The sequence below is a fragment of the Lepeophtheirus salmonis genome, chromosome 6 (assembly GCF_016086655.4).
Source record: "Lepeophtheirus salmonis chromosome 6, UVic_Lsal_1.4, whole genome shotgun sequence".
In the NCBI taxonomy this organism is placed as follows: domain Eukaryota; kingdom Metazoa; phylum Arthropoda; class Copepoda; order Siphonostomatoida; family Caligidae; genus Lepeophtheirus; species Lepeophtheirus salmonis.
In genome coordinates, this window is record NC_052136.2 from 36,883,064 (window position 1) to 36,909,041 (window position 25,978).

General features: G+C 29.6%; 1 protein-coding gene across 2 annotated transcripts in view; it reads left to right on the forward strand.

Annotated features, from left to right (window-relative positions):
* LOC121119505 (protein couch potato) overlaps window positions 1–25,633 on the forward strand; it is a 32,155-nt gene extending 6,522 nt beyond the window's left edge. The window contains exons 4-8 of one of the 2 annotated variants that reach the window (XM_071889294.1): window positions 1,861–1,923; window positions 6,417–6,558; window positions 23,582–23,712; window positions 23,807–23,860; window positions 23,939–25,633. In XM_071889294.1, the coding sequence (XP_071745395.1) occupies window positions 1,861–1,923; window positions 6,417–6,558; window positions 23,582–23,712; window positions 23,807–23,830 (360 nt within the window). In that variant the 3' untranslated portion in view covers window positions 23,831–23,860; window positions 23,939–25,633. Of the gene's footprint in view, window positions 1–1,860; window positions 1,924–6,416; window positions 6,559–18,087; window positions 18,318–23,581; window positions 23,713–23,806; window positions 23,861–23,938 lie in introns of those variants that run through there. The other variant, XM_040714174.2, reaches the window with a different exon arrangement.
* The last annotated feature ends 345 nt before the right edge of the window (window positions 25,634–25,978 follow it).

The window sequence follows — 25,978 nt, forward strand, 5'->3', positions numbered from 1 at the left end:
TTTTGTGTTATTCGGGTTATTGGTAGCTTTGTGGGACGGGGATATTCACATATTTAAACTGTACTATATACTATTGGTATTTGAACCGGTACGAGCAAGCCCATTACGTTATAAAAATATTGAAACGCCAATGACGTCACCTCAAAATTTCTAAAATAAACTCCCCTTCATAAAAATGTATATTATTGCAAATGACAAAATAATTATCAAAATTGTCATTTATTAAAAGAAAATTTACTTAAATCTGAACTATGAACACATCCCTTCCCTTGCACCACCAATCCTGCATATACCCCGGTAAGTTCATGTGAATTGCCATTTAAAAAAAAAAAATCACCAAAGTATCAAAAATACCCATATTAGTTTCGTGAAAATATTAGTCTGTATTACATATTTTCTGTTCATGGACGAATTATTATCGTTAATTTCAATCTACCTAGATGATTCTGATCCATCCTTTATTGCACAAGCAATTAGCAGGATTTCATTGGTACATTGTGCTAATTTAACCACCTTTCTTGATAGTCAAATGAAGTTTTTAATTCAACCTTCTCAAAATAAATTGGGTGATGGCTCAAAGGAGATGAAGATATCATCTCCTGGGCCACACTAATGAACCATGAGCTTAAATTGCACAGTAAATAATATAAACATGATAAAATTCACTTACATTTGAATATTTTTTTAAATATATGATCAAAAGAGGGAACACTGAAATCGGTCATTGGATCTATTTTACTAATAAATAATTTAGCGTGGAGTTTATGTTGGTTGATGTAAATGACTGTGATGAAATAAGGAAAATATTTCCTAGGATCCGTAGCAATTGATTCGCCCCCTTCCAAGGCTACAGTGTGTTGCCATAAAAACACAATTGAGGTAACTTATAACAACAGCAGACTGCCTGTTGAGAATCCTTGATTTAAATTATAGTTAATTTTCTTGTCTATCTCAATGGATCCCAGAATTTTGAACACAAAGCCTATAATTGACCGCAATATCAACATCGTTATCAATTTTCCCGTATATTTGAGACTAGGATTGAAAAAAAATAAAAAAAAAAAAAAAAAAAAATTTTATAACATTTTTAACTTATAAAATAAATTTAGATAATATTTTTATTTATTAAAGGCCAAATATACCAAATTATTTTCCATAATATATATTTCTAGCAATTGGCCAGCCACTTACTTCGTGATACGCCTATTGTATTTATATATGATGTAGAAATGGGGGATTTTTATTTTCTGGATTTGTATTCAAAATTGTTTTAATTATAACTCACCACAAATTACACATTTTCACAATTTCATACTTAAAAAAAAAAAAAAAAAAGATTATGTTCGTATCTTGCAAAATAGCGCATTTTATTAAGGAGTCCTCCATATTTTGAAAATAAATAATAATTAGCGGGAATTGAGCACTATGTTGATCTGTATCAGCAGATATATTGTCCTTTTCTCAAAGTTACCAACATATACTTTCCCCACCTATAACTAACTGAACTATGTTTATAAAGTATGTACTGAGAGTAATAATAGGGCCCCATTTTGAATTTCCCCTATTATACAAGTGGCGTTACGATTAACAATGATTTATTATCTATATATAAACTACTTTAATCATTTGTTGCCTCTTGATAGTAGTAGAAAAAGTGAATGATTTGCAAACTTTGATCACATCTGTTGTTCCGCCCTTGGAAGGCGGAAAAAGGTGTGGGGGGGGGTTGAATCACCTTGTTGTATGTGTGTATAATCAAAATATGTGATTGTCATAAATGTATCTATAATAAATAAGTACATATTATAGCCTATATATACAATATGTAATAACTTTATTTTATTTTAAATGTCATTTCAGCCTGTTGGATTCGTCACATTCAATACACGAGCAGGTGCTGATGCAGCCAAGCAAGACTTACAGGTAGAGTAAAGTATATTGTAATAACGTAATTATACATAATATTCAAAGAAAAGCGATAAAAGAGAGGATTTTGTAATATTATTTTTTTTCCCCTTCCTTTTTATTTCATTATCGATCATCTTACGTAGATTTATAATAATTATTATATTTTATATATGAACATTAGACTGTTCCGTTTTCGGGTCAGTACTTTTTTCCCCCATATAAAGTTTTAAGACAATTAAAATACTGACTTTAGCAGAGTTAAAGGCCTGTCATGCAATTTTTGGATTAGAGCATGCCATATTAATTTGGGAAAATATGATTTTTGGGTCGAAATTGGCCATTTTTTCATCTTCAGATTTTGTGGTCAGGAAATCACACTATGGAAGGACATTTTTTATACTATAAAACATATTAGACAGTCATATTTTTGGGTTAAATTTCCACTTCCCCCTGCATAAAGGATTTTTCTTCTCAGGAACAATCAAAAAACAAAATTTTGCAATATCGAAAACTGTTGTAAGCATTTTCATTTTAAATAAAAATTAGCGATTGAAAAGTCATTCTACTGTCCAAAATATAGTACTTCTGAGTAAATAAATATACTTCATATATTTTTAAGTCTTTGGTTTATCAGAGAATATATTTTGGTTCAACTTGTTTTTAATATTTTATGGGTTTATTTGTAATTTACCTATTTTATCAAAAATCAATAAATAGGGAAATCACAAATAATTGAGCACCTTTTAAATTATTTGAACCAAGGTTTATAATAAATCAAATTTCCCCCATTCAAATGGGCCTCTACTACGCCAAAACGGCTTTGACCATACAAAAGTGACACAACAAGCCATTGAGCAGATATTAAAACCCTTAAAAATTAGGCTTTAAAATATACTTTAGCTTATAACCTAGTTACTAAGTTATATAAACAGTACAATAATTGCTTCATAACATCATATTTGGTACGGTACAAGTAACTTACCAATTCTCAAATTGAAGTAACTTGTACCACGTCAAAAATAATTTGAGAAGCCGTAAACTTTGACAGATTAAGAATTTTGATTGTTGTGAAGAGAAAAGATTTTAGAGCAAAGATAAGGAATATTTACTCAAAAACGGGACGATGTAAATTGTTTGAAGAAAGTTAAACAATCCCTACAATGTATGTTTGTAAATTTATGTATGATTGTACTGTTACAACATACTAATAATTTGATTAAAGGAACCACATCTATTATTCATATTATGGATGAGAAATGAAGTCAAAAAACTCTGGTATATAATAATAATAATAAACGATAGAGTTTTCTTCCTTGGACCCCTCCCTGGAATTCATTAAATATTTTATGATTAGTATGTTTTAAATGTCGTACATAAATGAAAACAAGCTTGGAAGAAACATGAAATAAAGAAAAAAAAATATCATCATTATATATTTACGTATGATATTTTGAATGTCAAAATAAATATTTAATTAGATAGAAATCAATAATATTAGGTACATATATCTTCTTTTTCTTTTTTTTTCATGCTATTTTCTAAAGACATGGTATTATTACATACACAGGGTGGACTTGTAAAATAAATAATCCTATTGAGGATAGAGTTGTTCAGTATAGCGGTACTAACGGCTGTTAAAATCAAATCGGTGTATTTTTCGAAAATCTTTATATTTTCACTGACCACATTTTCGACAGATTTACGGGAAAATGGACTTGAATTGTAGATATGAATGTTGCAAAAGAGGCTATTTGGTGTATCTACCTCCATGTTTGTTGGCATGTTATTCATTGTCTCCATGATGGAGATCATCAGAGAATCTTTGATGGTATGATATTCTCGATTTTTTTAAAGTTCAACGTAGCCCCAGCAAAAAAATCCAGTAGATTAAGATCTGGAGTGCTGGTGGCCATATTTCTTTCACTCAGGCACTTCATTGACCTGTTTGGGACATGACAAGGTGCTGATTCTTGTTGCCTGATCCAAGGTCGATGCTTTGAAAGATTTGTGACCTCTCGATTTGAAATCTCCATGTTGTTCTGAACTTAAATCATCGTCATGGGTCAACATGGATCCTCCTCTGTAAATTCAATCTTCTTTATATCTGGAACAGCTGTCACCATGATGCCCAAAACTTCACTTGATATTTTTGACACAACATTATTTTTGCTGTTAAAACAAGAGACACCATCAGACAGTTGTATCATGAAAAAATTGCCAGTGGATCCAAGCGACGATTTGATCTTAATTGCCTGTATAGTGGTATGGAGGTACTGACGCATTTAGAGCGGTGCTATATGGAATGGGTATTCAAAATGCTCTCCCATTTCTGACCTATACCCCACACCTATCAAAAATTATGTATACATAGATTCCTATAAGTGTATGTGAATTGCCCTTCACGGCATTTTGCTCTCTATTTTTTTTGTCGAAAAAATATAGGAAATATTGCATGAAGTCAACTGTATACCATATCAATATTACATGCAAAAAAAAAAAATATGTAAAATGAGCTCCCTATACATAAATTACAGTGTTGAGTCTGTTAGGGAAGACATCGCCGCATACAAGTACTGATAGCCTATTCCTAAATTAGGAATAGGCTGTCAGTTCATTCAATTTGATAGGCTCCTTACAGGTCTTGTCCTCTGGGTGCGGAAACAAGAGTTAGTGTTGGGATTCTGCCCACATATTCTATAAAATGTAATTTATCTATATATTTTTCTAATCTAATATTGATATGATATCCGGTAGTACTGGTAGGTATACCGGTTCCAGAACAAAATTGTCCTTTACAAGTTTTCAAACAACCAGAATTAAAACTGCATTTTATAAAATAAAACTTCATCAAGAATCTCCCACTCGAAACACTAACGCTTCATACACCTAGTGTTGCGTCAGTCCTTACTTATTTGGTTCGGGTCAGTCCAGTATTAAGACCGATCCTTGGGACTCTTAGTACTAAAACTGATTAAACAACGAAAAAATAATGTTGAGTGACGTTATCAAGAACGGTAATTTATAAGTTTTTAGAACTGATATGCGTTACTGAACAAGACAAGAGCTAGACTGAACTGAAAGGGGGTGCAAGGGGCCTTTTTAAGTGCAAGTAAACTGGCCCACAAAGACATTTTTAGTCGAAAAAGTATTGGATATATTCGGAACACGTACACATATATTAGTATTGTGAGAAGACTAATCACGTAGTATTCATATGACGTTTTAGGGTACTAACTGTAGAAAAAAAAAGTTATATACGTTCCACCATGTACATTGTATATCGTCCATACTACTTATACTCTATACCTATGTACATAAGACACAATAATTATACCATTAAATACATCTTTTCTACGTATTGATGTGAAGTAATATTTTAATAATGAAGAAATATTTATGTATGTTTGATATAGAATTAAGAGGATCTTTATATAAATGAAATTCGATACTCTTATATTAGTAGTTGTATATTTCCAACTCTAAATTATAACTACTTCTTAAAGAATATAAGAATGAAGAAGCACGCAACTCCTTCTGCTCTACTAAACACACACACATACTTGTCTTTAATGTACCTATACACCTATATTTATATATATTTCGGTTACAAGTTGTAACTCAAAATTGAGATGAATAATTTAGATTAGTACTTGTGATGAATAAGGTATTCCAAATACCTTTTAGCTCTTCGTTTAGGCCTACTCAGTTTTTTTTTGTAGCCTGAAATGAAATAAACTGACCCATTTTTTTAAATATTTTAATGCAAATGAGTACAAAAGAAGGGGAAATGAAGGCATTCGGCGTGTAAAAATTAAATCATCGCCTTAACATGAGTAGTCTGTTCAGCAAATTGTATCTTCACACGATTAGAAATGGTGGGTTTTCACTTCTCTACTGATAACACTTTTAACCTAATGAACAAGATAGATAGTGAGCTAGTGAGTTGGTTCCTGGGATTGCACGTAACAAACAGATGGCCAGAGGTGTCTCTGGTCACCTCTTGTCCTCCTCCAGACAAGACATCGGGTATATTGTTAAATAGCCTTTCGTGTAGGGAGTGTAAAATTATTGTAGCAGGATTTTGAGCCCCCTTTTGGAAATAAGGTATTAATTGAATATTCCTTGGTTTGTCGGATAATTTAAAGGTATAATTTGTGATTATTTTTAAAACAATTTCTAGGGCTGTATTGATCCTTAAAATCAGTTTCGTCTCACGTTTGGTCCGTTCCGTGTTGTAAATCCTTGAAAAAGCCCCAAATTATCAAACTCTAAGTATCGTTCTTGCAGGATAATAGTTTGCTATTGTTCATAATTTAGGCCTAATTCCCCTGTTTATTATTCCAATTTTACGTTTGACTCGGACTCGTTCTGAAGAATTCAAAATCTTTGGAGCATTACGAGTAATTAAAATGACTCATGTAGTAATTAAATTAGCCATTTATCCCACGAAGAAACTACAACTTGTACACGACATATATTATTTAATAATACCTATTTATTTTTTATAGCAAGGGGTTCGTTTTGATCCGGATTCCCCACAAACCATTCGTCTAGAGTTCGCTAAGAGTAATACCAAAGTTAGTAAACCAAAGCAGGCCCCTCCAGCGCCGACCTTATCTCAACCTCCACTCGTACATCCTTTGACTGGACGTAAGTATATCATTCTTTATATCTTTTCTGTTTCATGTATTATATAAATTATGATTAAATCAAGAGAGTTAATTAATTAATTATGTATATATAATATAAAAGCATTTTTTGTAAATTACATACTTATCTACTTTTAAGGGAAGGGGTCCCCCAGGGCGCGTCTGTTTTTTTCAAAATCCATTTAAGGATTTGTTTTAAAAAAAAGGTAATTTAAAAAAAAAAATCTATTTTCATCGGAAAAATCCTTATGTAAATTAAGAAAATAATTTTTAACAGCTTTAAAAATAAGATACAGGGGCCTTTCACACAGCTTAAATATACATATTTTTTTTCATATTACTTTAAAAAATATATATATATCAATTCATATATTTAATTTACACTTTGTGGACTACCCACTTTTTCTAATCAAGTACGGATCCAAAACCATGGCCCCAATGCCCTTCTTTAAATTCAGCAATAAAACCTATGTTTTTATGATATTAAATCTATATAATTAATTGATTAATTAATTTTTAGATACATATATATTAAAAAAAAGGTATTAATACTAAATTACTTTCATATAAATGTTTCTTACAATTTGTTTCAAAAACGCATGAAAAAAAAAACCTCGTTTTTTTATTTGTGTTTTTCGAAATTTTACCTTTTGTTTGTTGTATGATAATATTTTATTTGGTCACACAATTTTTGTTTTTTCATTTGCGTGTGTCTTTTACGGTGTTTCTTTTTCCATCTGCACGTTTAAAGTCATAAAATAGTTGATTTTTTAAAATATATTATTATTGATTCACAATAGTCACACCATTCATATTTGAAAGTCAACCCATTTCAATCATATACATATATAGTCTAAATATTGCAATAATCTTTCGACAAGTTTTTTTATTCAACAACATAATATGTGGCCCGTCAACTTTAAAGCAAGTCAGAAGGATTTTGTGCAAAATTGAGTGGCTATTAAATTTTTTGTATTCTTTGAGGAATAATTATAGTTAATTTATATTAATAAATTATCTGCTAAATCTTTTGGAAGTGTTTCTAACAAGGAGAATTTTACCACGAGTCTTCCAGGGCTAAAATAAATTTTTGAAATTTAAATTCAATTTTGAATTATTTTTCAAGAAAAAAAGGATCAAATCCTTGTTTTTTTAGGAATTTTTATGTGGCATCCTTTTTTAATAGTCAAGGTGGTATTTATGTTAAAAAAAGATTTCAATGACCTTAATTAAAATGATTTGAAAGAGTTACTTTTTAATTACTTTTTATTCCGAAAAATATACACTGTGCGACACCCATAGTTTTTAGAATTAGCCAAAAAAAACTGGTCGTAAATTGGACTTAAAGTAACAAGCCTGTAAATATTACATATTTAAAAATTGACAGATTTTATTTAAAGATGCCGTAATATCGGGCCCTGATGTATCTTCTAATAAATCAAATAGAAGCTATAAAGCTTATAGTGTACATTCGTGGGTATCTCAACTTATCCCCGAAATTTGAAGACACAGCCTTGAATCGATGGAAATATGTCCATGAAATATTCGGCTTTATCTATTTCATAAATATATGGACATAACTATTTCCCGGTTCATCCTAATGTGATTTGTATTTCGGTCCATACCGTGGTTAAACTGTATAACGAAATAAGACCCATTTTTTGGGGGCAAGTTGAATTTTACACTAATGAAATTAATTCGGTCTTACAAAAACTATAACTACCTAAGGCCAATATAGTATTCCCAAACCAGAACCTTACATTAATATTACTATGAATGACCAAAAAGTATATTGGACATATTATCTCCTTGTCTTGAGTTTTGTTTATTAAAATTCAAGATCGAGCAAGGGCGTTAATACAGACTAAATTATCGTTATGTTATCAATAAAGCAAATTTTATTTGTATTTATATTGTAAATCATATACAACCAAAACAGTATATTTAAAAAAATGGGGGATCATATACAGGAAACACTGTATAAAGTTATTGTACATCGCAAGCGTTTAGTTCAACTCATATTTAAAAAATAAAAATAAAAAGGGAAGTACTTTATATAGAATTTTAAAAAACATGAATGTGACTTTAGATTATGTTTAGCAACAAGCTAAACATAATCCCTGGCTCATCAACTCAATGAGAACGTCATAGTATTGAGTAAGTAGCTGCAAGTGAGCGTGTATATAAAAAACGTAGAGTAAGACCAAGGATCTCTTGGGGAGTTATCTTCCATATTATTAAAGCAAAATTTGTATGTTCGTTGACGCCTAATAACTAGTCTTACAATAAAATGTAGTCAAAGAGTAAAAAGCAATTTAAGCTTTATAATCAATTATCATATTATAATAATTTATATCAACATCTTTGAAATTTGTTTTATCTACTTTATCCTAGATTTTATAAAGAAAATTCTTTCTTTTATTTAAAAATTCCACTCTAAGGGTATTTTGAGACAGTCTATTGCAGGATTTCTGAAATAGCGAGGCATATTGATATATTCATAAAGAACTCTCTGATGTAGCCTTAATTTTGTACTCCTTTTCAGCCTTTCCCCCAAAAATGTACCTTATTTGTTCGTTATCAAAAAGTATATGCTTTAAGCTTGTACACTGTACACGAGTATGGTTTCACGAGTGCACCCCTTCCTAGAAACAAAGTTGAATGATTCGCTTTGTACCTCTGTAATATGCCTACTCTATTCTGCTCTACATAAGTACGTAGTTAGTTTGTTGCAGTATTATCAGACAAAGTTCGAATAACAAGAACCGGAAAGAAACTTTTACTTTGTTTAAGATTTTTGATAATTATCTAATAATATAAAAACAAGGAGAACAGAAAAAGAAAGAAAAAAAATTCTTTTCTTTTTTCAAATAGTAACAAAGAACCGTTAATTTTTGTTATTATTTTATATATTATGTATAAATGTGAATTTCCACACACATTTTACGAAATAGTCGTATGCTTCCTTACGTTTTATATATTATATTGTATAAGTACAAAGTACAGCTATGCGTTATATTTAGGTTCATTTACATACTCTCAACACACACAGAAATAAATAAATATATATATATATTTGCTGTGGCACATGCAGTCACAAATGAATGACTAATGGCAAATATATGTATTATTTGGTGTACGTTTATTTAAGCAAAGTTATTTTTAGTGAGTATCATCACAGCCACATTCATTCTGAGCGATATTTTCATTTAATAAACATTACAATTAGAGATCTACCGATAGCAAAATGTGGACCGATTCTGATACTATCTTTATAAACAATTCCAATGTCGATACTTCAATAATATTATATATATATCGGAATTATATTCACAAACAACAAATCGATCTATTTTTTTTTAATGTTTAACTTTTATTAATGAAGGCTTGACAAGAAAAGATTTAAATATATCAATCTTAATTATGGTTACAATTAGGGATAAATAATTTGAAATTAAAATCATATAAGAATTAGTTCCTTTCCCTGCTCAGGAGTTAACTTATTCCTGTTGGGCACATATATATTGCCTGCATGGCAATCGGCTGAAATTTTGCTATCGGTACATCTCGAATTGTAATGTTTATTGTATGAAAATGTCGATGAAATTAACCTTGTTGAAATGAAGGTCGCCCTGATAATTCCTCCCCTAAATGAGCGTTGCTTAGAAACCCCCACCTGAAGATAACTTCTGTCATATGTATGGACATGGTATGATTGTAATGTATGTATGGACTATGATTTATATCTCAGCATTCCATTGTCCAGGGATTTCTTTGGTTTTAAATTTATGGAAAATTATATGTGTCATTTAATTATATCCACCAAAAATTAGCTTCTGTATCGCTTACTATTTAAATAATTATTGTTATGGGTTGGATCAGATTACATATCTCAAAATATGAGGTCTTGCAGTCTCTATGAAACCAACATGCCCACTATTAGTGACCATTATTGAACGAATATATAATTGGTAGGACTAAAGATACTCTTTATAAAGGGGAGACATGCCGGTTAAAACAATAATAAATCAAAAAAACAACAACATGGGTCTTCAATATGTTTACTAGTTCACAGACCCTTGTTCAAAAAATTATTAGAATGTAAGGAGAATAAAATGGTACTTTTTAGCAACAAAATCCCATCCCTCAAATTATCGCAAGTCCAAAGAACTCATGGAGCAAGTAGGCAATTTTATACCTATGTGTACTATGTACTTTTATCTCCATTGCTTAGCGCGTTGCCTCTTTCCTGAAAGTCTCTTTAGGTAAGACTAGCTATTATTTCCTTTTAAAATATAGAAAATTACTTAAACGTCAGAGTATTTATTATTTACTAAAGGAAATCCTGCTTAAAGGCGGTTTTTTTGGGGAAATGAGAAACCCTAGTAGGGACGATAACTGCTGTGGTGTCGCTTTGACTACATGCACACCAGGGTTTCTCATTTAACAGGAAATTGTATATTAGTGGGATCCCGAGCAATACATTTTAAAATTTTGTTTGTTTAAGTCTCCCTCTACTTAGTTTATAGAATGATTATAAGTTAAACTATCATGGCATTACCTTGCTAACACAAAGATACCACATGCATTTTGGTGTCAGCTATCGATTCCTTCTTCTCCCTTCATACGTCGTGGATATTTCATAATTTATTCGTTTGGATAAATATACAAAGTAATGGGTTATTCTATACTTATGCTTCGTTTCCAAAAGAACAAGAATACAATTTCTTGTTGATCCCTCCTTGTTTATGTAATATATATATTGGCCATTTTATCTTTTCTATTAAGAAATTTTGGCTATTTCTTCATGTAAATAATAATATAAATACACTTTGAATAAGATATTACAAAGTAATATTATAATACAATATTGAATAAAATACTAGATTCAGAGAACACAAATGGGATACCAGACTCACTTTTGATAAAAATCATCCCAGTTTGTGTTGAGGGATTACATATATCTTATAGAGTCTTATGAATATACCCGTAGTTGCATAAATACGCGGACTATTTGTGGCAAATAATTAAATGTGTAATAAAATTAGTATGACGTATTTTTTTGAAAATTATATAATAGATAATTTCTTCTGGTATAAAATTTAATATAATTACTGAATATAACCCCCATCAACTGCTATGACACCCTCCAAGCGCCTGTGGAAGGCCTTGCACACATTGATGATGTAATAGTCTTCCATGGCTACCCATTGCTCATTGACACTGGTCTTCCATGAGTCCAAATTCGGGTGGCGGGTAGCACAGGCCTTCTTCTCAATTTGCCACCACACACTGTAGTCAAGGGGATTCAAATCAGGTGATTGAGGTGGCCAAATGTTTTTGTGAAGGCCTCCTTCACCTCATCCACATTGATTCTTCGTGGTCTGCCGGTCTAAACACCCTCCTTCAGATCTTTTCCCTCCTTGACAAGCTTCTGGACCTTGAACACAGTAGTCCTGGATAGTCCAGTGTCATTGATTATCTCCTTGACAGACCTACTGGCGCGGAGGAGAGTGGCAACCATATAACGTTTGCCCTCATCATTCATCGTAAACGACTTTGTTTGATGGTCAGTCAACACAAATCAAGCAAGAATGATTCTTCTTGTTTTTGAATCCTGATTACATTTGTACTACAAATTATGCTTATTTAGCCTTTTGTTGTGTCCTAAATTACACTTCAAGTAGCCAAAACTCATCATCATAATGAAATAATAATAAATTCGAGGGCTAAGTGACAAATTGTCATAACTCAAAAAACTACGAATATTATTGATATTGTCTAAATGTCATCCTAAATATCTAATATTTAATGCCCATACTTAAAAATTTAAATAAAGTATTTACATCTCACCCCTCCAAAATTATATATATTATTTTAAAGGGACAATATAAGTTTTTAAATATCAAATAAAGGTTTTAAACAATAGCTAAAATCCTTGAGCAGCTTAACTCATCCCAGTAATTGGAATAGAACGTCTATAATTGACTCAAATATGTACAATGTCTATCAAATATTGACCTGCATATAGTGATTTAAAATTATGATTCAAGACTATTTTGATGTTGACGCTCCACATATTACGAAGCCATATAACATTTTGTGACTTTAATGTCAAAGCTACTAAATATGATTTGAATGTATCATGTTGTTTCAAGCTGTAACCCATGTTGCGTATATGTATCTATGTAATCCAACCAGCCAGCCAGCCATAGTTGTATGTACAAATACACTTTCTCCTAGTACATACATTTATTTAATGTTAAATAATTATTAGATACTTAGATACTCACTCACTCACTCACTCTGTCGTTGTTTTCTAATTCTTTCTACTTCTTTCTATAGCGATTATGTATAGTTACCGTTTATAGCATTATACGTACTAATAATACACTACTGATACCGTTACAAACTTATTTTGTGGTTGTTGTCGTAAAATTATTATTTAACTTAATTTTTAACTTGCTCTTTGAGTACAAATAGATGTAAAAATGGTATAAATCCTCGAGAACATACATACGTTAAAGACCAACATAGAGCCTTTTCACAATGTCATAGGATACGCCATTTTGGAAGCTCAAACTTGACATTTGTACTATACATATAAAAGGAACAAGTTTCCAAATTAATCTTTATGAAAGACTTTTTGATGTACAAGGAATGAGTACTATTGGAGTAAATCAAATAATCTTTATCATATGGCTCAATCTTAAATATTGATTTTGTTTTTGACCGATTAGGGTCGAGTAAAAGTAGGATAATAATTTAAAAAAAAAAGAAGTCTTATATTGTAATTGTTAAATCATTGCCTTCCCTATGGAAATAAGATTGTATAACGATATAATAAAATATCTTTAATATATATTTGGTTTTGATATATGATCAAACTGGGCATTAGAAGGATATATTTCTTTTAGACAGAAAGGTTTACTTCTTTTTACTTTTTGGTCTCATTTTGACATCCAAAAGTTCACTATTTTCCTTAAAATAAATGAAAAAATGTTTTTATTCTATTAAAAATTATTTGTTAAGGCCTTTGCCAAAATGAAGGACATCAGGGACTTCTGCAGGATTATAGTTTTTGGTAATTTTTGGAAAAAAATTAACAAAAACTACAGTTGTTCACAAAAAAATAATTTTTTTTGGAAAATAATTTCAAAAAAATATTTGAAATATTAAATTTTTGGAAGAAAAATTTCAAAAATTGTTATTCACAGAAAATTAATTTTTTTGTAAAAAAATTGAAAAATTAAATTTTTTAAATGCACAAAAATTCCGTAATTTTTCGAGAAGGGAGACCACAGCCCTTCAGGCCACCCCTTGTGGACGTCCCTGGACATTAACAATATTGAAGCAACACGAAAATGCTCTATATCGATTATTGTCCCCAACATGGCGTCGCTTTGGTGTATGATGATGCAATTTGTTACTTCCGGGAAAATATTCATTAAAATTATTAATAAATTGTACTTTTATATAATTTACTAAATATGACAGCTGACTACAAAATAGTATGTAACTTCTTCTGTTAGTGAAGTAACGCAGTGAAATGAGTCTCAATATAAAATCCCTTAAAACCGAACCAAACTATTTTTTTGCCTCGGACCGAGTCTCAATACTAATATGTACGTACATTCAAATAATTTGATTTAAAGTACAGAGCTACATATTATATACTTAGATTAATCTCCAGAGAAAACATTTTTTTTTTTTTTTTTTCAATGAATGATTTTATTATAGACCTACATTATATATGTATACAAAAATCTCCTGGCCACTTTTTCTATTGGCACATGTACGATTATATATGTTATATAAGTACATAATTCTACAAAATCATGGCTTCTTTTAGAAAATGTAAAAGTACTGGAAAATAATAATAATAAAAATTGTCAAAGCGTGAATTTTTGTACCGTAGTAGGTACATACATATATGTATGTATATGTGTTAGAGAAATCGTGACATCATTCTCAAGTAAAAGTTATTTGTTTTACCTTCATAGTGTAATTACATGAACATTGAACAAATATAAATGATTTATATATTATATTATATAAATACATTTATATATAGGGAGAGAGAAAAGATACGACAGAGAGACATTCTTCGTTCAATTTTGTCGAAGGCAATGTAGTCGAAATAGTACATAATATTTACAGGTGCAGAAGTAAATTTTTCTACTCATAAAAAATAAAACTTTTGGTTCAAAAACTCAAGACTCTTGGGGGAAAAATGTTGGGAAAATTGAAGAGGGTGCATCTAATCCGATATAGCCTCTATTAGAAGATATGATAGCTGCAATACTGATCTTAAAGCTGGTACAGGGTTTGTACAGACCTTGGAGATGGAGGACTTCTGGTCATCCGCATTTTGATGTGGGGTGGGATTTGTATGCCCTCGATGGAACCCACCAAAGGTAATCAAGGGATTCAAGTTGAAGGAAGCAACATGTCCTTGGCCCAAAAATCAGTAAAGTTTTGGACACAGAACTCCACTTTTGAAGCACTGTACGTCCCATTGCTAAGGTTCTTGGCGGGGGATTTGAAGACGGTCCTCACATTGACCCCGACGATGGCAGTGATGTTTTTTTTTAAAAACTACAAATCCCCTTTTTATCTCTTGTTCGCTCATTTTGGTGACCGGCTCAAAACAAAAGCTACATCAAAAAAGTTTATATATGAAGCATCTTATTCAAGAAATGTATGAAAATTCTTTTTAAACCAAGTGAAAAAATTTGCTCCTGCACCCTGTATACAATGAAATTTTGTTGGTTTAGTGTGCATATATTTAATTATATGTAGACGAAGCCATATAAAATACGTATTTAACATTGTTTTTATAAATTCTTGTTTTTCTATAGAGGGAGGAAGAATTGCTGAGAAGAAGTAGAACTTATATATTATGAAATAATATATAAGTCTTACTTCTTCTTACGTTAAGAACCTTATGTTTGATGAAGCATTTCGCAACGTTTATTAAACTTAACGGATAAACTGATATATAAGGCAAAATATCCCATATCTGCATCGTATAGATATTAAAGATCGGTCGGATCCACATTTTCTCGAATCCGGATATATTAGGATCTTAAGACGTAAATACTCGAGTAAAGTTCGAGTACCCGCGAAACTTTCAGATCCAGATACGAAACCAAAATTAAACGGATACTTGTCTCAAATTTTAAAAGCATTTTACTCAAAGTTTGGACGTAAACAAAATAGATCTAGATTAAGGTTACATTTTGAGTGGCTACTGATGTCGAAACATTAAATAACCTAATTTTATTGATATTAGAACATAACTATTGGTTATTATTAGAATGATTGTGATCATAACATTAGGCATGCCGTTAATTTTATTGCTTCTTGCAACCACTCCTCCGACAAGAAACAGAAAAAGCCCCGAAATAAGTTAGTAGTCAACCATAGAAATAATAGTTGATAATTAGTATCCCATCAATCAATATTAATAACACGAATGATTGGAAAACATGATACTTTGACAATTGAAAACTAAAGACAGTTTACGTTTTTGTGTTTTTGAACTAGGTTACGCCATGTGGATTAACCATAAGATGTAACTGTGAACCCTATATACAGGCTCTATGCTACATACAAAACCCCTGCAAAACTAATTAATTAATATGACTACATTGATTTTTCTAGATCAAAAATGCCTTTAGTTCAAGCATACATACAGATAAACTTTGCTTAATTAAGATAGACGGCTCTTCATTTTAAAAATTCAAGCGTATTAGAGAGTAAGGAGACTATAGTTTATTGAATCATCTTTTTCAGTAGATATGTCATCTTTCAAAGTTGTCAATATATACTTTTCTTTTTGATTTACACTCCTGAGGATTTAAACAATTTTCGCATCCCTATTAATTATATACAATATACAGATTTACAGCGCATTTGCACCTATTATTTCAAAGATAAAATATATACACATCATTTCAATCCCAGGGCAAAAATTTGTTGACTTGTGTATTCTGTTCTTTATTTACTCGTTTTGGGTCCACATTTTTTTTTCTTTCTCTAACTGCTTTCAAGTCTTTCATAGTTTGTATACAAAGCATCATAAATATATACAACGTATCTTTATCCATCCTTGGCACTCTATATACATTCTACACAATGAATACCAAGATGATAAATATTTGGGATTCCATGGACACATTGATCTATTTTCTGCTTGTCACTGTATTTAATAATAATTAGTTTTTTATATCCATTAATACATTGGGATTTACTCCTTGACAAAAAAAAACGTGGTTTTTTTAAATGTATGCGAAAACAAAAGTATAGTAACATTTAAGTCTCAATACGACATATGTACAATTCACAGATATTCATAAAGCAATACCCTCAGCAGTCCAGATTACGTGGATCCATCAAACTGTTTTAGATTGTTTGCAGGACCAATTTTATCATAAACGCGGGGATCTTTTCTTTTCTTCCTTAAATTTAATTTGGAATCTTTTTTTTAAGAAAATAATTTCGAATCCTTTCAGGATACCTATTATGTTTTTCATATTTTAAAATCTTTCTGGGATTCTGCTTTTATTAATCAAGTGTCTTGATTGTCGGCACTACGAACCGAATTGTGTACGTTTTTCCCCTCGTTATGAACCTTCTTACATAAACGACTGATTTGATTAATATATGGCATTGGCGGAGTGGAACAACTTTCAAGGGGGAAACCATCTCCAAGTTTTACTGGCCATACGCTACAGATTTACAAAATTAACTATGTTGTGAAAAAGTTCTAACTTGGATAAGCAATTTGTACACGTTACAAGGAAAAAATGAGATTAATAATTATACATTAAGGATGTATAGTGTTTAAGATGAGTCTCATGCAATAATAGAATATTCAATGAATGATCGAAACATAAATATTGTCATTTTTGGCTCTTTTATTAAATTACTAAAATATAAGTATTCCCTTGCACATTATAAAGTTCAAATGTCCATAGTAATATTCTCATATATAATTTTAATAAGTAAAAATGAAATTATAGTATCAATTAATCGTTAGTAATGAGAATTACCAATGTTAAAATTAAATAATGGATTTAAGAAGAATAAATTGCAACTTGTACTACGTGCTTATACACGTTGCAACTCGTACACAACATATATAATATATATATATAAGATTTTAGGGTAATTATTCAATACATATTTTTTAAAGATAATTTAATATCTTTTCTTCAATCTGTGTTTTCTTCATAAAAAGAATTTTGATACTTGAAAATAAATTCCCATTTCTTTAATAAAAATAAATAGTTGTTTATCTTCTTCAAAAATTGGCACCTCTCAAAACATTTACCCAAGGAGAAGAGTTGGACCCCCTGGACTTGTTTAATTGAATTATATTAAAAATGAAAAATGTTTCCATTTTTACGCAAAACAGATTGAATTTAGACTAAACAGGGTATTGCTCGATTTAAAAAAAAAACCATACCAAAAACTTGATTGATATCATATTTATTCATGTTATTATTATTATTTTTTGTTAAAGGCTCCCCCAATTCCTACTACGAGTACTTACATACTAGGTCCCATCTCTCTAATTGGAAGGAAATCATCGTAAAGTGACTTGACCTATTATAATGATTATGGCAAAAAAAGGATAGGAAAATATAATTTGACTCGTCAAAAGTTATAGTTTTTCCAAGTCTTTGCGCTCATTTTGTAAACTAAAAGGATACTGAATACTAATAATATTATCCATGACAACATCAGCAGCAGGTGTTTAAATAATATATACTAGGGTTTCTTATTTCCCGGGAAATTGTCTTTGTGTAAGATCCTCAGTAAATAATAAATACTGCCAAGTATAAGTATTTATTTATATACTTTAAAAAGACATACGTAATTTTGAGCTAGTCTTATTCATAATATATTAGCAATTCTCCTATTCTTTATATTCAATAATTACCATTAAAGGTGGCTTAACACATCAATTATGCGTGTACATACAATTTATTTCTAAGACATTTGCGTATTATACAAAATCTTCAAACTTCAAAAACTATTCCTCAAATTATGGGATTTAAAATGTTTTTTGTATTGGGAAGAGAAAACCCCCCGATAGTAGTTGCCATGCCTCCAATACCGCCTTAACTAATTTAAATCAAATTGACGCTCTATATATTTATCAACTGTCGATGTTTCTGCTTTTTATCAGTGTTGTAAGCGTTGGTTGGTTGAATTCAAATTAGTATTTGTTAAGCTATGGACAGTTTCAAATAATTATTATATTGTTGGCACGTATATTCATTCCAGCTACAACTGACTTTGGGCATTTTCCCCTGTTTCTTTTCGGAGAAAAGGTTACAAGATACATAAATTCATCTTATTATTTTCAATCCTATAAATAAGACACATTTTAAATTATAAAAATGTTTCATTTTAACCCATTATGGCCGAAATTGAAAAATTATTTACACATTTCAACATCTATTGAAATAATATTTTTTTTTTAAATAAAAAATTGATCTATATGTCTCAAAATTTGTATACATATTCCTTTACTAAGCTTATAGTAGAAGAGAAACTAAACATACAGTATACTTGTAAAAAATGATGGATACGCTATTACCAACGATTTCTATGGAAATGAAATTTTTTTATTAGGAAATTGATCTATAATTGCCCAATTTTGTACACATATGCCTTGATTCCTTAAGTATAAAATTTAATTATAAAGAATACCTATGTCTTAAAACAAAGTACATATACGTTATTGAAGTGCTCGATATATTTTAATTAAATCCAATGAACAATATTATTTCCTTACTTATTTTTACCAGTTCAGTCCAGTCTTAAAACCGGTCCTCTCCGTCCTTAAGACTGTCGATCAATGGGATATTATTAAAATAATACCAATCAATTTAAAAAAAATATATTTATGGTGTAATTTAACGTGTAAACTAGTTTGAGCACTAAGGGTGTTTAAATATCCCATTCGCCACTAATGGTTTAGGAGGGAGCGTTGTTGCAAAGATTTGAAAAAAATATATATATATATTTTAACACGTATTATGCAATAAAGATGTAGTAACCTACCTTTAAAAATAAAGTAATGAACAAGCTAATTTTTAGTGAATTGTATATAATTAATGAAATTTATCATATGAAATAATTAAATAAGGGATTTGTTCCTATTTGTTGTGAAATCTCCAAAAATCCCGGGTAAACAAGATCCCGAGAGAGAGAGAAGCTTTAATATATACTTTACACATCATATATATAATATATCACTAGAATGTCCTTATGAAACATGATATCTTATAATATTGCAAAAAAAAAAAAAAAAAAAAAAAAAAAAAATTAATAAATTCCCTTCGATTTGTATAAATACGTATGTATTCATTTTTGTATTTAATATTTTTTCCCCCTTACCTAATAATTTCCACCCTATTTTCTTACATTACTACATAAATACCTTGGGATATTATAACTTTGTTATTTACTGACAAATACATACAGTTTGTGATGTAACTCTACTCATCAAAATTGGCACACATTTTTAGTTAGTCGTTTTCACTTCTTTCCTGTTTGATTGTTTTTTTAAACACATACGTGCAATCACCATGACTGTCATATAAAACACTAGCACAAACCACATCTTGTGCACACGAAATCACTCTGTGGATGACCAATATTTATACTAGAATCAGTGTTGTGTCGCCCTTATTAATAACCAGTACAACTTTTGTCGAGTTGAGCTCAGTCCAGTCCCTTGGCGGAGTATTGTTACTCAAAATCCAATAGTTTTCGCTAGCTTTGAACATATGAAGTTTCTTATAACTAAACCTATAACACTCTTGAAATTGCTTGAAATCAACAATGTCGTAAAGACAATTTAGTTTTTAACATAATCTAAAATATTCATTTTTTAAATGTCTTATTTTTTTGGTCTTTTGAATAGCGTTTGATTGAAAATAAAAGGAGGATGGTTAAATTTCATATTCAACCTATTTGTATTTACAAATTCATAAAAGAGACAAGCTTCACCATTATACATATTTTGTATTGTTTAAAAAATGCGTAGAATAAATAGAACTTATCTGAATATACATACCACTTTTAAAATTGTTATTTTGTTCCAAAACCCTCTTTGGACAAAATTTTATGTGTTACGTCTTGGGAAATTTTCCTTCACGAACTAATTTCTTCCTCGAGCAATTTTCCTAGTACCGAATTAATATTATTCAGTTGTATTTAAGAACTGTTCTTGGACTGGACTGGAGAGAAGAAATTAGGGCGATACTACACTAAATACAATTTAGATTGTTCCGTTATCGGGTTAATATCAATTAGTTCCCCTCCCCTGCAACAATACTTTTTCTGTTGTGGACAATAAAAAACTGACTTGCCAAGTTTTAAACCTCACAAATCATTTTTTACATATTACAAGCCATTTTAATTCGACTTAAATGGGACTTTGGGTCCAAAATGACCATTTTAAGCCTTTTTTTTACCTTCCATAATTATTTGCAGTTTTTATGTTTAATCATAAAATAATGTTTCTCCTGTTTGTTCAACAACTATCACTCCAACTAGGGTTAAATTTTAATATATTTCAAAGTTTGAGGCATCTTTCTTTATTTTAAATGATACCTTTTTAATTTGAAAAAAGTAGAGTTTTTGTGTCGATAAATAAGTTTATGAAAGATAATATTTCTCTTTTTTTTTCAACGACCATCATTTCATCTATGAAGTGTCAAATTTTAATACATAAATTGCTTCTCTTTTTCTCTGATAGAACAGGGGAACCCCAAATCATTGAGCAATTCTCTAATTATTAAAAACGATGAGTAAAACTTTTTTTAATGATTAAGCAAAAGTTATGATAAGTACAATTTGTGACTCATTGAATCACAATACATATTTCGGACGATACAGGAGGTTAAAAATGGTCAATTTCCGATTTTTGATATTTTGTAAAAAATATACTAAAATATCTTCTTTTAAAAAAATAAATCTAAAACGGTTCCTTATACTAAAATACCCTGAAAGATCTCAAACTTAGGCTAAGTCATTTTTTAATTATTTCCATAAGGAGAGAAGAAGTGCAGGAGGGAAAAAATATTACACCAAAAAAGGGACAGACTAATATTGTACACACACACAAATCATCCAACCCTATGCCAAAAAATTACTTTTTTGAAGGTGGCCACAAACTCTACACAATATACTATGTAATGGTTTTGTTATGTGGGTATATAAAAAAATAAATGTGTGGGAAAATAAAGCAAAACAAAATGGAGGGGTTGAACTTTACATATATAAAAGTTTTCTACGGTTTTCTCTGGTTTTTCTCCATGAGTTGCATTTTATATGAACATTTTTTTCACCATGATAATTACATCTGTGGTGCATCATCATCAAAACAACCTCAAAAAAGTTAAAGAAAATAATGAAAATCCCGATTTATTTATTTACCTACATCCCAATATTTTTTCATAGACATCATTTGGTCCTGGTATGGTCCTTTTAAATAAAATCTATCAATCACTCCTTCGTTATTGTTACGATACAAATTGGCTACTTTTAGGGCTATTTGCAACACCCAAATGGTTAATAAGAATAATCCTTGTTACTAGAAATGTGGGATAATTTATATAGGAATACAAAGAAAATCCACGCTGAATTTTGAGGCTTGCTTTTGCATTGACGGGTCGCAGATGTCTTTCGATAATTAATCCAAGCACCACAAATCCACACTACACCATGTATCTCTCATTTTTATTAATTTAAAAAAATAATAAATAAAAAGAGATCTTTTATTTATAAAATAAAACCATTTATTAGACTATTTGAACCAAGTTCTCGCACAGCTCAAAAATCCATTTTGAATAATTAAATTATTCATCTGCATAGTACCTATACTAATTTACATACACCAAGGGATACTCTATACATTGAAGGTGCACTCTTTTTCCTCCTTAACTTTTTTGACCAACTTAAGGCTGTTTTGTGCTATAAAAATAATGATTTTTTTAATTTTCCAATGCTGTTATCATTATTTATTAATTATGAGAACGGATTATCTAAGTATAATGTAGATGTAGTCATGAATACTGATTATATTTGGGGGATTTACATGTGAAAGTTCTTATTGACTCTGTGTACCTAGGATTGAGGATTGACGTCGGAGCCATTCCAGTCTATGTCTTTAATTGATACGGAGTGGGATTTGTTTGTTTCCACGAATTCCAACTTTTAGACAACTAATCCCCAAAAAATATCAAATTGTCAGAGTTATCAAGTTTTTTTTTTTTACATACGTACATTTTGTACAACTCCATGAGAAGTTATGAAATGAAAGAGGGGTTGGAATTGAAAACATTAAGAAATTAAAATATTATTTTTGATTCATCCATCTTTTTTTCATTAGCAAAAAAATACTCAATATATTTTTGATTTATACTTTATAACATCCATTACACGACTGTTTTAATTCAACAATTTCTTTCCTTTTATTATTATTTAAATTGTGGAATTTCTACTTTCCAGAAGTTTAGTCCAAACAGAGACAAATACAGAATTTAGACATAGAATAAAAGTTGTTTATAATTTTAAGCTACATCGAGTGAGTATGTTTAACTATTATCAAACCAAATTCCTGGGCTCAGGAAAGAACGTTTTTTTAAGGGTATGGGTAAAGGCTTTGAAATTGTACAAAAATTAATAACTAAAAAAAAAAGAAAAAGATGTACTGACGGAAAAAGGGAAAACGGATATTGAAAACGGTCTAGATCGGTCCAAATGTAAAATTTGATCTAATTTCTCCAATTATTTAATTGTCAAAGACAAGTATGAAACCGCTGCCCGCAGGGCTTAGCTTTCAGAGTTATTTTAGTAATAGAAAAAATAGTCTTAAGCTGGTCATAAAAAAATAACGTAGAAAAATAGTCTACACTTATAGATTATTCTTTGTACAAACATTCACCTATCTGTACCAATGTGCTTTAATGTAATTTTTTTATATCCATATTTTACAGAAGCTTTGAGTCCAGCTTTTATTCACGGTGCTGATTTGTGGCCTCATCCCTTTTCTTACGCTGGAGCGGAGCATCAACTTCAATTGCATCAACAAGCCCTATTACATCCGGCCTTACAACAACAATTGCCAGTCAGATCCTTTATTTAAAATATATATATATATATATATAAACATATGTTTTATATATATATATCTTTAAATTATGGCTTTTTTATGTGATTAGGTCTATTTGTTATTTAAATATTAAATGGAAATATCAAGATGCATAGCGAATATCGTAAGTTTTCAATAATTTTTTATACTACAAATATATTTTGTCATCATTGGTCAACAATTTATTTTTTTATTTTTTCAGAGGGGAAACCTAAAATGGCGATCTTCATACAACAAAGATTTGATGATAACTTTATAATCATCCGTCGTTTCAAGACTACTTTTTCCCTTCATAAATGACAAATTGTTCGTCCCTCCAATAATATATACATAATCATATCTATACATACATGGATACCAATCAAAAGTTGTGTACTCTTGAATGTATATTTGCTTATACTTAATTATCATTATTTTTTTCCCTTCAAATTATATAATTTTTTTTTTTTATATTTACTTTTATTCTATTCTAAAAAGAGAAATAGAAATTTTAATCAATTACTTTTGAGCTTTAAATTGATATATAAAAACATTGACGAATGTCCATACTTTATATATAGATACATTTTTTTTTCCTAAAAACCCTATATTTAGGATTATTTTTATTTAAACCATCCGAAAGGAGAATTACTTCCCAAAGTCTCTGAAAAGTAATCGTGCTTTAATATAATGAAAGATAATTTGCTTTAAGATACGTAAATAATGCTTTATCAATACAAACCTTTTTGGCTTTATCCGAAAAGGAAGCCTGGAGTCTTATAGGGTACTTGTTACTATTATTTTATTTTTTGTTATTGTGTGTTTTAGTGCATGATAATCTTATTACATTTATATGAATAAGAGATATATTTCCCCCCCATTCGATCTGTATACAAATTAGAAAAAGCTGCTATAACCAAAGAGATATTGATGAGATCTGTTAAAGTTTTAAAAATATATAATTCTTTGTTAGTTGCTAATTAAAGACTTGAGTGAAAATAAAGTATGCCTTTGTATTCATTTGTTTCTATAAGACAATCAGCCTTGATGAAAAATTATAGAATAAAATTTAATTTTTGAGCAACAAAAAATTTTCATTTTTGTAATATTTGTCCAGAGTTGTGCAATATACTTTTTTTAAAGTTTGGACAATCTAACAAAGAAGAACATGAGCTCATCGAATTTAAATATTATTATTATTATTGGTTTGATTTAATTTGTAGTTGTGGTTTCCTTTCCTACAAAGTTTTACACTTTTAAGGGACGTTTCTGTAAAGAAAAAATATATAAAAACCATCAAAATCTTTTAATTAATGTTGAGAAGCCCTGCTTTTATACAACTAAAATTTTTTCCCTACTTTTGTAAATATCAAAGTCTAATCATTGAACGAATGAAAAAAAAAAACAGCATATCCTTAATTATAATTTTTGTACTTAAGTTATTTTATTCTTCTGAATGATGTGATATGATGTATGATAAAAAGAAAAAAAAATCTCAAATTGTTGTAATTATTTGCATTTATCATTTGTCTCTGTTAATATTCATATTAAATCATTTTAGTTTCATTTTTCTTCTGAATCGTCAATAATATTTCCGTCCAAGATGAATATTCTTTATAGATTAAAAATGGAAATATCAAACTTTCTTGTAGTCCTTTTAAAATAAAGTACATAAAATATTAAAAATTAAAAAAAAAGTAGATCCTATTAATTAAAAAGATTTTTTTTTGTAAAATAACAGCATAATATTATTATAATTAATAAAATATTGAAACATAATTTCTGAATTTTTTTTTTTTTAAATTGTCATTTATTATCAATTTCATATAATTTGCGCTAATTTATCATCATATTATATATTTTTTTTCCAACCATTAGACTAAATAAATGTTTTCATATATATATACAATAAAATAAATATGTGTTTTATTAAGTCGTTTCATTCACTGGCTTTATGTAAGACTTGGTTACTTTCCCTGGGATGTTTATACACTCCAGAGACTAAATGACATAATAATTGAACGTGACACCATGACATATTTGATATTTCTACTACATAAATGGATAAATTTCCCAAAAACCTTTACTAAACTTTATCTAATGGCTTTCAAAATACAAAAAAAAAAAATAATAATAATAACTACACTGAATGTTACTTGAAGTTAATTTTAAACAGTGATGATTGACATAAATCAAAGTAATATGTACTAAAAATTGCAGTCTTTTTCAAAAAATTTTTAATAATTCGATTACAGACGATAAA